At 42.8% G+C, this 14,094-nt stretch overlaps 1 protein-coding gene across 7 annotated transcripts in view; it reads right to left on the bottom strand.

Annotated features, from left to right (window-relative positions):
* The window catches only part of polk (polymerase (DNA directed) kappa), a 130,582-nt gene that overhangs the window by 102,450 nt on the left and 14,038 nt on the right, over nucleotides 1-14,094 (bottom strand). For 6 of the 7 annotated variants that reach the window (XM_070886037.1, XM_070886075.1, XM_070886064.1 and 3 more), the window contains exon 2: nucleotides 11,788-11,993. In XM_070886037.1, coding sequence (XP_070742138.1) covers nucleotides 11,788-11,982 — 195 coding nt within the window. In that variant the 5' untranslated portion in view covers nucleotides 11,983-11,993. Of the gene's footprint in view, nucleotides 1-11,787; nucleotides 11,994-13,030; nucleotides 13,077-14,094 lie in introns of those variants that run through there. The other variant, XM_070886058.1, reaches the window with a different exon arrangement.

Here is a 14,094-nt window from a genome sequence, read left to right as displayed (position 1 = left end):
ACGCTCATTTGCATCCAGAAGGTTGCACTTGAAAGGTTGCTACACTTAAGAGTCAGAATATTTTGTGTTCGTTTACATATCTATATTACATAGAATTTACAACACAGAAACAGGCCATTCGGCCCAACTGGTCTATGCCAGTGTTTATGCTCCACACAAGCCTCCTCCCACCCTACTTCATTTCACCCCATCAGCATATGCTTCTATTCCTTTCTCCCTTTTGTACTTGTCGAGCTTCCCCTTAAAGAGTGGAGAGTGTGACTAACTTGATTGTTCTTTGAAAGAGCCAGTGTAACTCAATGGACCGAATGGCCTCCTTCTGTGCTGTACTATTCTATGATTGTATGATTCTAACATGTTCACCTCAACTACTCCATATGGCAGCAAGTCCCACATTCCAATCACTCTCTGCGTAAAGTTTCTCTACCCTCCTGCAAGTTGCCTTGGGAAGTTTTATGATAAAAGCGCGACATAAATTCAAGTCAGTGTTAATGTTATCTTAAAAAGTTTATTTGTAAGATTATTGAGGAGATATTCCGTCCTGCGCCTGTGAATACTGGATCACATGGGTGTAGTGACTGAAGGAAAATTAAGCAGGTTGGATTACATGCCTGTAAAGCAGCCTACCCAATTTTCTGTCCATTAATTTACATTAAAAAATCACTTTTGGAAAACTAGAGCCACTTTTTAAAAAAAAATGTAATCCAATGACAATGTTTCAATTGGTTGCTTTCCTGTGGGATCTTTGCTGATCTATCTATATTTCAGAGACTCTGCATGCTTAAATCTTTCTCCAGTTTCTCTCTGATCTCCCCTCTTGACGCTCATCCTATCCATGAGACCCACTTCCTGCTCCCTTGACCCTATTCCCACTAAACTGCTGACTGCCCAACTTCCTTTTCTGACTCCCATGTTAGCTGACATTGTTAACGGTTCTCTCTCCTCAGGTACTTCCTTCTTCAAATCTGCTGCCATCTCCTCAAAAAAAAACCGTGACCCCACTGTGCTTGCAAGCTAGCGCCCCTTTCCTTTCCAAAGTCCTTCAATGTGTTGTAGCCTCCCAAATCCGTGCCCATCATTCCCAGAACTCCATTTTTGAATCCCTTCAATCTGGTTTCCACCCCTGCCACAGTACCGAAACAGCTCTCAAAGTCACAAATTACATCCTTTGTGAGTGTGACAAGGGTAAACTATCCCTCCTCGTCATTCTCGACCGCTCTGCAATCTTTGACCTGGTTCACCACTCCATCATCATCCTCCTCCTCCAACACCTCTCCACCATTATCCAGCTGGGTGGGATTGCACTCGCCTGGTTCCATTCTTATCTATCTAACCGTAGCCAGAAAATCACCTGCAATGGCCCCCTCCTATTTCTCATCTATATGCTGCCCCTTGGTGACAGCTTCCGAAAACACGGCATCAGTTTCCACATGTACACTGACAGCACCCAGCTCTACCTCTCCACCACTTCTCTCAACCCCTCCATGGTCTCTAAATTGTCAGGCTGCTCGTCCGACATCCAGTACTGGATGAGCAGAAATTTTCTCCAATTAAATATTGGGAAGATCGAAGCCAGTGTCTTTGATCCCCGCCACAAACTGTGTTCCCTGGCCACTGACTCCATCCCTCTCCCAAACATCTGTCTGAGGCTGAACCAGACTGTTCGCAACCTAGGTGTCATATTTGACCCTGAAATGAGCTTCCGGCCACTTATCTGCGGCATAACTAAAACCGCCTATTTTCACCTCCACAAATTCGCCCGATTCCACCCTTGCATTAGTTCATCTGCTGCTGGAACCCTCATCCATGCCTTTGTTACCTCCAGGCTTGCCGACTCCAATGTGCTCCTGGCTAGCCTCCCACATTCTACCCTAGATAAACTTGAGGTCATCCAAAACTCGGCAGCCTGTGTCCTAGCCCGCACCAAGTACAAATCACCATCCATCCCCTGTGCTCGCTGATCTACAATGGCTACCAGTTAAGCAACACTTTGATTTCAAAATTCTCATCCTTGTTTACAAGTCCCTCCATGGCCTCACCTCTCTCCATCTCTAATCTCTTTCAGCCCGACAACCCCCCACCCATGGCTACAGAAAAATCAGGACTGGGAATTAAACATCGTAGGGTATAACATATTTAGAAAAGATGGCGAGGGTAAAAGGGAAGGTGGAGCAGTTGTGCTTATTATCAACAACATAATGGCAGTAGAAAAAAGTGACGCAACCATCAGCAAGACAGAAATAGAATCTATGAGCAGAGAGATAAAAGATAATAAAGGATCAAACACACTAATCGGGCTAAGTCTGCATACCACCTAATAATGGGAGAGGTGTGGAGGAAGAAATATGCAAACAAATTAGGGAAATTAGTAAAAAATAGAATAATCACAGGGGATTTCAACTACCCTTATATTAATTGGCCAGAAGGAGATAAGGGAATGGAGTTCCTACAATGTGTACAGGACCTCCTTTCGAACCCAACATTCAAGAAGCCCAACAAGGGAGGATTCATTATTGGATCTACTAATGGGGAATGAACCAGAACAGTTGAGAAGTAAATGTAGGGGAACATCAAGGCAATAGTGATGACCATATAATATGCTTTAAGATAATAATTGAGAAGGACATAAGTATGACAAAGACCAGGGTAACAAATTGGAGAAAAGCTGATTTTGTGGGGCTGAGACTAGAACTTGGAAAAATAAAATGGACAACAATATTGGCAAACAATGATGTAGAACAGCAGTGGAAAATATTTAAAATGGTGTTCAACAAAGTCTGGGAGAAACATATTCTGCCAAAAATCAGAAACAAGCTAAACACTAATGAGACACCTTGGATGAATAAAGACATAAGGGAAAAAGTGAAAAGAGGCATACATGAAGTACATGGACAGCAGGGGAGAATATGAGGAGATTAGGAGAGAAGTCAAAAAAACAATTAGAAAGGCAAAAAGGAATTATGAAATTAAATTATCAAGGAACATGACACAAAATAGTAAAATATTTTACAGGCACATAATTTAAAAAAGGAAAGTCAGGATGGGAATAGGGCTACTCAGGGATGGACAAGATATCATCACAGGCAGCGATAAAGAGATAACAAATATTAATTACTTTGCTTCAGTATTTACCAGGGAGACAGATCAGATGGACATGGCATCAGATGATGAGATTAGAAATGATATAAACTGCATTTAAAATACAAAGGGGACAAATATTAAATAAATGAATCAAACTCAATAAGAAGGAAATCTCTGGTGTGGATAGATTACATCTGCACATTTTAAAAGAATCCAGGGAAGAAATAGCTTAGGCATCACTACACATATTTAATAATTCATTCGCACAACATGTAGTGCCAGAGGACTGGTGGATAGCTAACGCAATACAGGTGCAGCGTCAAGAATCCGGAACCCTCGGGACCGAGGCTTTCGATTGTTTTTCTGACGGAACGAATCCGGAAACACCCGAGCCCAGGTTCGGGTATTTCCGGATTTCAGAATGTCAGAAAGATGGGGGGAGTGGCCCCGCCAAGGAGAGAGGGTCCCGCCGAGGAGATGGTCGGGCGGGCAGGCCTCGCAGAGGATGTGTTTGGGCCGGCCAGCCGGCGAGGAAGCCCTGAGGTAAGGACAGCGGTGGCAGGGCGTGGCAAGGCGAGGCCCGAGGTCGGCAGGTCCGGATTCCGGAACATTTTATGGATTCCGGAACTCCGGATTTTCGACGCTGCACTTGTACCTATATTTAAGAAGGGAGATATAACATGTCCAGGAAACTATAAATCAGTCAGCTTAACATCAGTGGTAGGAAGAATAATGGAATTCCTACTAAGAGGAGAAAATAGAACACCTAGAAACCAAAAATATTATAATGAACAGTCAGCATGGATTACAATAGGGAAAGTCTTGCTTGACCAACCTCACTGAATTTCTTGAAGAGGTAACAAAGGTAATGCAGTAGATGTAATTTATCGAGATTTTCAAAAGGCCTTCAATAAGGTACCACATAATAGACTAATGAATAAGCTCCGAGCATGCAGAGTCAGGTAACAAGTAAAATAATGGATAACCAGCTGGCTTCCAGACAGAAAGCAGAGATTAGGGGAAAAGGGTAGTTATTCAGAGTGGCATAAGGAACAGTGCTGGGACCACTATTCACAATTTATATTAACGATTTAGACTTTGGAATCAAAACACAATTTCTTCATTTGCAGATGACACCAAATTGGGGGGACGGGGGCAGTCAATACTGAGAAATGCAAGGGTATACCTATCAGGAAAGGATGAACAGGCTCGGTCACTTTTCTCTTGAAAAGAGAAGGCTGAGGGGTAACCAAATAGAGGTCTTTAAAATTATGAGAGGTTTTTATAGAGTAGGTACAAAGAGAATGTTTCTACTTGTGGGGAAGAGCATAACTAGAGGCCATTAAGATAAGATAGTCACCAAGAAATCAAATCGGGAATTCAGAAAGAACTCCTTCACCCGGAGAGTGGTGAGTATGTGAAAGTCGCTACCAAAGGGAGTGGCTGAAGCGAATAGTAAAGATGCATCATCATCATAGGCAGTCCCTCGAAATCGAGGAAGACTTGATTCCACAAAGTGAGTTCTGAGGTGGCTATACAGTCCAATGCGGCAGTTACAGTCTGTCACAAGTGGGGCAGACAATGTTGAAGCAAAGGGTGGGTGGGGAGCCTGGCTTGCCGGGCGGTCCTTCCATTGTCTGCGCCTGATTTCTGCATGCTCTCAGCGACTAGACTTTACGCATTTAAGGGGAGGCTAGATAAGCATATCAGGGAGAAGGGAATAGAGGATTATGCTGATAAAGTTAGATGAGGAAAGACAGGAGGGCAGCTCGACTGTTGGGCCAAATGGCCTGTTTCTGTGCTGTATATAAGGACATAAGAATTAGGAGCAGGAATAGGCCATTCGACTCCATCATTCAATAAGACATTGTCTGATCTTCTAACTCAACTCCTGCACAATTCCCATATCATAGAAATTTACAGCACAGAAGGAGGCCATTTCAGCCCATCGTGTCCGCACCGGCCGACAAAGAACTATCCAGCCGAATCCCACTTTCCAGCTCTTGGTCCATAGCCTTGTAGGTTACAGCACTTCAAGTTCATATCCAAGTACTTTTTAATGTGGTGACGGTTTGTTTCTAATACCCTTTCAGGCTGAGAGAGTTCCAGACCCCTACCACTCTGGGTGAAAAAACTTCCCCTCATATCCCCTCTAAACTTCCTACCAATTACTTTAAATCTATGTACCCTGGTTGTTGACCTCTTTGCTAAGGGAAATAGGTCCTTCCTATATCCGCTCTATCTCGGCCACTCATAATTTTATACACCTCAATCAGGTCTCCCCTCAGCCTCCTCTGTTCCAATGAAAACAAACCCAGCCTATCCAATCTTTCCTCATCGCTAAAATTCTCCAGTCCAGGCAACATCCGAGTAAATCTCCTCTGTACCCTGGGAGTCCCTGGCCAAAGACCGCCTTCAGTGGAGGAAGTGCATCCGGGAGGGCACTGAGCATCTCGAGGCTCATCGTCAAGAACACGCAGAAATCAAGCGCAGGCAGCAGAAAGAGGGTGTTGCAAACCTGTCCCACCCACCCTTTCCCTCAACGACTATCTGTCCCACCTGTGACAGGGACTATGGTTCTGGTATTGGACTGTACAGCCGCCTCAGGGCTCATTTTCAGAGTAGAAGCAAGTTTTCCTCGATTCCGAGGGACTGCCTATGATGAGTGCAATCACATCTTTCCTGCTATATGGTGACCATAACTGCACGCAGTACTCCAGCTGTGGCCTAACTAGTGTTTTATACAGTTCAAGCATAACCTACCTGCTCTTGTATTCCATGCCTTGGCTAATAAAGGCAAGTATCCTGTATGCCTTCTTATCTACCTGGCCTGCTACCTTCAAGGATCTGTGGATATGCAATCCCAGATTCCTTTGTTCCTCTACATTTCTTGGTGTCCCATGTGTATTCCCTTGCCTTGTTAGCCCTCCCCAAATGCATCACCTCACACTTCTCTGGGTTGAATTCCATTTGCCACTGTTCTGCCCAGCTGATCCGTTCATTGATATCTTCCTGCAGTCCGCAGCTTTTTTCTTCATTATCAAGCACACAGCCAATTTTCATATCATCTGCAAACTTTTTAATCATACCCCCTACATTCAAGTGTAAATCATTGATGGATACCACAAAAAACAAGGGACCTAAAACTGAGCCCTGCAGAACCCCACGAGAAACAGCCTTCCAGTCACAAAAGCATCAATCAACCATTACCCTTTGCTTCTTGCCTCTGAGCCAATTTTGGATTCAACTTGCCACTTTTGTCTTGGATCCCATGGGCTTTTACTTTCACGACCAGTCTGCCATATGAGATCTTAACAAAAGCCTTGCTGCACGACATCAAATGCATATCCTTTGATTTCCTTAATATTCAAAAATCTATCGATCTCAGTCTTGAATATACTGAGCATCCACAGCCCTCTGGGGTAGAGAATTCTAAATATTTAGCACCCTCAGTGATGACATTTCTCCTCATCTCAGTCCTAAATAGCTGACCCTTTATTATGAAACTGTGACCCCTGGTTCTAGAATATTATATATTTCAACGAGATCACCTCTCATTCTTCTAAATGTTCGAGAATATAGGCCTAGTCTACTCAATCTCTCCTCAGAACAATCCCGCCGGCCCCCCACAATCCCTGGAATCAGTCTGGTGAATCTTTGCTGCCCTCCTCAATGGCAAGTATATCCTTCCTTAGGTAAGGAGACCAAAACTGCATGCAATACTCCAGGTGTGGTCCCACCAGGCCCCTATATAATTGCAGTAAGACATCTTGACTCATATACTCAAATCCTCTTGTCATAAAGGCCAACATATCATTTGCTTTCTTCATTGTTTGCTGTACGTGCATGTTAACTTTCAGTGATTTGTGTACAAGGACACCCAGGTCCCTCTGAAAACTAACATGTCCCAATCTCTCACCGTTTAAAAAATATTGTTTTTCTATTTTTCCTACCAATGTGGATAACTTCACATTCCATTCAATTTGCCACATTCTTGCCCACTCACTTAGCCTGTCTATATCCCGTTGAAGTCTCTTAGCATCCACCTTACAACTTACATTCCCACCTAGCTTTGTATCATCAGCAAACTTGGATATATTACATTTGGTCCCTTCATCCAAATCATTGATATAGATTGTGAATAGCTGAAGCCCAAATACTGAACCTTGCAGCACCCCATTAGTTACAGTTTGTCAACCCAAAAATGACCCGTTTATTCCTACTCTGTTTTCTGTCCTTCAAATTATCCTCAATCCATGCTAGTATATTATCCCCAATCCTATGAGCCCTAATTTTGTTTAATAACCTCTTGTGTGGCACCTTATTGAACGCCTTCTGAAAATCCAAATACACGACATCCACTGATTCCTCCTTATCTATTTTGCCAGTTACAACCTCAAAAAACTCCGAACAGATTGGTCAAGCATGATTTCCCTTTCATAAATCAGTGTCGACTCTGCCCAATCCTATTATTGTTTTTGAAGTGTCCTGTTACCACATCCTTAATAATAGATTCTAGCATTTTCCCTACTACTGATGTCAAGCTAACTGGTCTGTACTTCCCCGTTTGCTCTCCCATCTTTCTTAAATATTGTATGTAATCCTCCGCAATAAGGGGATATTAGAGCAGATGACCAAAAGCTTGGTCAAAGAGGTAGGCATTAAGAAGTGTCTTAGAGAAGGAACGAGAACTAGAGAAGTAGAGAGGTGGCAAGGTTTATGGAGTGAATTCGAGATCTTAGGGCATTGGTGGCTGAAGACACAGCCACCAATGGTGGAATGATTGAAATCGGGGATGCTCAAGAGGCCAGAATTAGAGGAGTGCAGAGATCTCTGAGGGTTGTGGAGCTGGAGGATGATAGAGACAGGGATGGGCTAGGTCAAAGAGGGATTCAAAAACAAGGATGAGAATTTTTAAATCCAGATGTTGCTTAAACGGGAACCAATGTAGGTTAGCGAGCACAGGGGTGATGGGTGAATGGGACTTGGTGCGAGTTAGGACACGGGCAGCAGAGTTTTGGATGACCTCAAGTTCACTGAGGGTAGAATGTGGGAGGCCAGCTAGAAATGATTTGGAATAACCAAGTATTATAGTATAGTATTAGGCAGTCCCTCATGTTGAGGATGACCCACTTCCACACCAAAACGATGAGCTAACAAGTGTTTCCTGAACTACATCCTGGAAGATACCTGTGCATGAATTTTTTTTAATGTGGCTTGGCCGTTGCACATCAGCCACCACATTGGCTTGACAGAGCAAGGTCTTGGTCCAGTGGCATGGGTTACCAAGACGACTGGAGACCAAGCTCTGCTGCACGGACCGAGTACGCTCACATATTCCTACTGTCCACAGATCGCAGTGTGGGTTGGCCCATGCTGCACCTTCCCTGGGCCTCTTCGACCCCGCCACTCCGCGACTCCTTAAATCAAGACGAGAGGTAACAAAGGATGAGGGTTTCAGCAGATGAGCTGAGGCAGGGACGGAGTCAGGTGATGTTCCAGAGGTAGAAATAGGTAGCTTTAGCGATGGCGCGGATATGTGGTCGGAAGCTCATTTTGGCATGAAATATAACACCAAGGTTGTGAACAGTCTGGTTCAGCCTCTGGTTCAGTGAGAATAAAAGGAGGAAAGATCAGAACAAAGGTTGAAAAAAAACATGAAATGAGAGAGAAGAATAAAGAGTGTGACAGGCTTACAGACTGGTACACATACAGAAAGAGATAGAAAAAGATAAACAGATAGAGACAGAACATGAAAGATTCAAAAAAACACAGAATGGGAGATATGCAAAAGAGGAAAAAATTATAGAAAGGTAGAGATCAAGAGTAAAAAAGATAAGGACAGCTAGAGACAATGGCCAAGAGGAAATGTTATAGAGCCAGAGACACAGACAATGGAAGACAAATAAAAAAGCAGAGTGGGAGATATGCAGGGAAGCATGGAAAGAGAGACTTTTTTCCTTTATCTTTTTAGCAACAACTTTGAGGTCAACTAAATGTTAGTTTTTAAATTCTCATTTTTTAACAATTCCTTCCTTTATCCTTTCTAGCTTGCCTCTTTTTTCCCTTTTACCTAATAATGGAAACATGCCCCTTGGCTTAGATGAAACTTAATATAAATGAAAACATTTGCATTTTTTAAGAATAATGAATAAGTTTGTATAGTCTGACCAGCCAATTACACTTGACAAATAGATTCACAACATTCTTTGCATCATTGGATATGAATTTGAGCCATCTGGATGCTTCAAAGGAATAAAAAATAAATATACCAATGTGAACTGTGTTGAACTGTTAATGGATAAACCGACAATGAAAAGTATTCAAAGAACTATTGGGTACAATACAAAACTAGTACATATTCCTAAAAGGCAGAGGCTCCACTTCTGTAGTGACGCAACTACAGTCAACAAATTATATATGACACAGCATCAAGCTAAACAAAAATGCTTACACAAATTCAAGGAAAAGTGGTAATTCAGAAGACTGGGAGAGCTATAAAAACACCAAAGGGATACAAAGAAAGTAATGCTGTGCAAAAAAAGGAATATGAAAAAAACTTGCAAGCTATATCAAAGTTAATAGTGAAAGTTTTTATAAATATATTAAGAGAAGGAGAATGGTAAAGGGAAATGTAGTCCCATTAAAGAAAATGCAATACTTGCAGGATAGGAAGCCAGTAGTGGTCAGAGAGAACTGGGGCAACAGGTAATTGGGACTTGGTATGGGATAATATGCAGGCAGCAGAATTCTGGATGAGTTGGAGCAAAGGGTGGAGCTTGGGAGGCCGGTTTGGAGGGCATTAGAAAAGTCACAACTAGAGCTGTCAAAGGCGTTGTTAACGATGTCGCCGCAAGATCCTGCAAATCCCCTGGGAGGACCGGCACACCAACATCAGTGTCCTCGCCCAGGCTAACATCCCCAGCTTGAAGCACTGACCACACTCGATCAGCTTCGCTGGGCAGGCCACATAGTTCGCATATCAGACACGAGACTCCTTAAGCAATTGCTCTATGCGGAGCTCCTTCACGGCAAACGAGCCAAAGGTGGGCAGCGGAAACGTTACAAGGTCACCCTCAAAACCTCCCTGATAAAGTGCGACATCACCACTGACACCTGGGAGTCCCTGGCTGAAGACCGCCCTAGGTGGAGAAAGTAAATCCGGGAGGGCGTCGAGTTCTTCGAATCTCAACGCCGCGAGCATGAAGAGGTCAGGCACAGGCAGCTGAAGGAGAGTGCAGCAAATCAGTCCCTCCCACCCGCCCCCCCCCCCCCCACAACCCCTTCCCCCAACGAATGTCTGACCCACCCTGTGACAGGGTCTGTGGCTCTCGTATTGGACTGTTCAGCCACCAAAGAATTCACTTTAGGAGTGGAAGCAAGTCCTTCTCGATTCCAAGGGACTGCCTACGGTGATGATAAGAATTTTAGTGGCAATCAGGATGTATTAGGGATGGAGGCTGGCAAGATTTTGATGATGGAAATAGGCAGTCTTGGAAACAATGAATGTTGGAGAAATAGGTTATATTGTGGTAGATTGATTACAAGTACAATCGCATAAAATAGTAGTTTTATAATCGAGTGCTACAAGTGCATTTTTGTTAAGTATTTCCAACTGAGCCCACTTTCCTGTCAGGTAGAGAGATGGAAATCCACTCAACTCATCTGTCATTATCTTTCTAACCAAGTATATTGTCTATTTTATTTGCCCATAATTTGCAGTCAGCAGCGAAGCAAAGGTTTTTGCTGCTGGCCCCCAAAAAAGCTGCTCAAAAAGATCTTGCGATCACTGTGACGAGAAGTTTGGCTTTTTTGATGTGCAATTGAGTATAGTGGGAATTCCATAGCACAAGCTGCTGTCACATTAACAAGCTGGCTAAGTAGCCAGTCACAATGCAGAATTCTCACAGACTGAGAACCAAGAATTGAACAAGCTCCTTTTATTTTGACTTTTTAAAATGTTGGAAAACAAAGCAAATATTGGGGTTCTCACATGGGGAAAATGGAAATCTGAAAAATGAACACTTAAAAATATATATATATTGTTTTGAAGTTTCTTAAAAATTGTAATTTTTATTATAACGGAAAAATTTGACACTCCACAAAATGAAGAAGAATTTTTCAGGGAATACCGTTTGTTTAGCAATCAATACGCTGTTAAAACCCCAGTTGCATCTAATCCAACTAGTCTAACTTTTAATAGGGTATTAACGGCGCAATTATGGAGAAAAGTAAAAGTTTTTGTCAGTTTCATTGATTTGCCCGATTACACTGATTGCCAGCTATGAGGGAGGGGCCATGGTGCAGCCTATGTCAGAGCAACGAATGACTGATCGCAACTTCAGGATTTCCGCTTTAGGATGCACATGCGCTAAATTCTCAAGTTGTGGTCAGTTTCTAAGGGGTAAACAGAGCGAACACTGTTCCTTCGCTATTTTACCCACTGCAAATTCTGGGCCATTAATTTTAATCACTAAAGTTAGAGTCAACAAAAAAAAGCTTTTATCAGAAGTATTGTTGGTAGCAATACTCCAAACATGGATATGAAAATTGCATTTACTTAACAGGATCAAACCCAAGCTGAGCAAGATGAAGTGCTTGAGGCCAGGTTGAAAGAGACTGATGAATTAAATACAGTATCAGAAAAAACACTAAAATTTCACGCTTGCTTTGTTTTGTAAAAAGTGAATGTCAGCTGCAACTAACCTTAGAAGCTTCCAGTATTATTTTGTTAATTTTTTCTTTATCCAAACCTTTCATTCCAGCTTTGTTATCGTTGAGTGCCATTCTGGAAAGGATGCCACAATCACTGGGAGCAGAACTGTCTGCGTTTTCTTTTGTAGTATGTTCCATGATGCCTTTTTTTCCCAATGTGGTTGGACCTTTTCCTTTTCTTATCATATATTAAAGTCCTAAATAATTAAAAACATAAAAACTGTTTGACCAATTATGACAAAATCTCTTAGCAGCTTTCAGGAACATAAGCAAGCAATTGATTTTAAAATACAGTACCGGTACTAACAAGTTTCTTTTCTAATTTATTGCAACGCAATTGTAAAATAAACAGTATTTTTATGACAATATTTCTCAGACAGACAGTGACTGATTGAATGATTTTCTGGTTAGCAGTAACATAGACTAGTGATGTTCAAAACAAAGTGCACAGGCCAAATGCAGCCTCCAAGCTTCTTTGATCTGGCCCGCAAATATGCTGCCACTGCCCTACTTTGTGTTCGCTTGCAAAGCCAACTGCAGCACCTTCGAGTTGTTTTACATTCCCAGACCTATAGTACTGGAAAAGACTGCTTCATGATTAGTGGGTGGTCAAAAATCCACCAAAGAGCAGCCATTACCTGTCCTCCAGCCCCAGCAATTTAAAGAGCTGGATCATTCTCTCCCACTCTCATTCATTCATTTTGTCTTTTTTCTAGGATGACCAAAGACCAATTCAGCCAACTAAACTACAGCATTACTAGATCAGACAGGAAAGGATGTGTGACAGTCCTCCTCAAACATTGCAGCTTGGGAATTGACGCAGTATGTGGAGTGTGTAGGAGCAATATTGATGAAGAAGGATCCTAGCAATAAGACTTGCTGCAATACCCCAACACCTTATTATGCTGATTCAATGAACAGGTGGAGGAAGGACTTCATTAAAAATACAACTCAAAGATAAATGATCAAAGCTGGCACTGAAAAGCAATAGGATCTTTTGTGCAGAAGGATTGAATGAGAACAAAATCCCAACAATGCTGATCCAGAGCGACAGGAAACGAACAGACCAGAAACACACCAACACTGTATACCCTGGGTAACAGAGCAGAGACAGACTCAGAAAGGAGAGTTCTTCAGACACCAACTCTGTACTGGCTAAATCCCAAGGAATTTGACAGTAACCAAGGCAAGGCAGTGAATCATTACATCCATACACAACTAGAACTGTTCCAACCTCTGACCACAATCCCTGCAAGTAAAAGAGAAGATAATGCACTGAAAATCAATCCAACTGCCTTGGCATAACCAATCACTACTGCTGCTCTTCATGCAGGGTTTTCAGCCTGTGCCTGTTACTCAATGATACAAAATGACTTTCCAACACCAGAACGGGGCTTGCACACAGTGTGTTGATGACATCATCATTTGAGGATCCTCTCTCTACGAGTGCATAAATAGCATCAGAAAAGCTCCAGAGATGCCCGAATACTTGTGGTGAATTCTGGCGAACCCCCAGAGAATCAGACTGCAGCTATTGTCCAAAAGAAGTAAATGCAAGGAACAGGATGAGAGTATTAAACCACCGTAAAAACCAATCAAGACCATTAAATCATAGAAATCGACAACACGGTAGGAGGCCATTTCAGCCCATCGTGCCTGTGCCGGCCAACAAAGTGCTATCCAGCCTAATCCCACTTTCCAGCTCTTGGTCCACAACACTTTAAGAACATAAGAAATAGGAACAGGAGTAGGCTATATGGCTCCTCGAGCCTGCTCCGCCATTCAATAAAATCATGGTTGATCTGATCTTGGACTCAGCTCCACTACCCTGCCCGCTCCCCATAACCCCTTATCGTTTCAGAAACTGTCTATTTCTGTCTCTGTCCCAGCTTCCACAGCTCCCTGAGGCAGCGAATTCCAGAGATTCACAACCCTCAGAAGAAATTCCTCCTCATCTCTGTTTTAAAAGGGCGGCCCCTTATTCTAAGATCATGCCCTCTAGTTCTAGTCTCCCTCATCAGTGGAAACATCCTCTTTGCATCCACCTTGTCAAGCCCCCTCATAATCTTACACGTTTCGATAAGATCACATCTCATTCTTCTGAATTCTAATGAGTAGAGGCCCAACCTACTCAACCTTTACTCATAAGTCAACCCCCTCATCCACGGAATCAATCTAGTGAACCTTCTCTGAACTGCTTCCAAAGCAAGTATATCCTTTCGGACATGTGGAAACCAAAACAACACGCAATATTCTATGTGTGGCCTCACCAATACCTTGTATAGCTGTAGCAAGACT

The sequence above is a fragment of the Pristiophorus japonicus genome, chromosome 1, assembly GCF_044704955.1.
Source record: "Pristiophorus japonicus isolate sPriJap1 chromosome 1, sPriJap1.hap1, whole genome shotgun sequence".
In the NCBI taxonomy this organism is placed as follows: domain Eukaryota; kingdom Metazoa; phylum Chordata; class Chondrichthyes; family Pristiophoridae; genus Pristiophorus; species Pristiophorus japonicus.
This window is presented reverse-complemented; position numbering and strand designations above follow the sequence as displayed.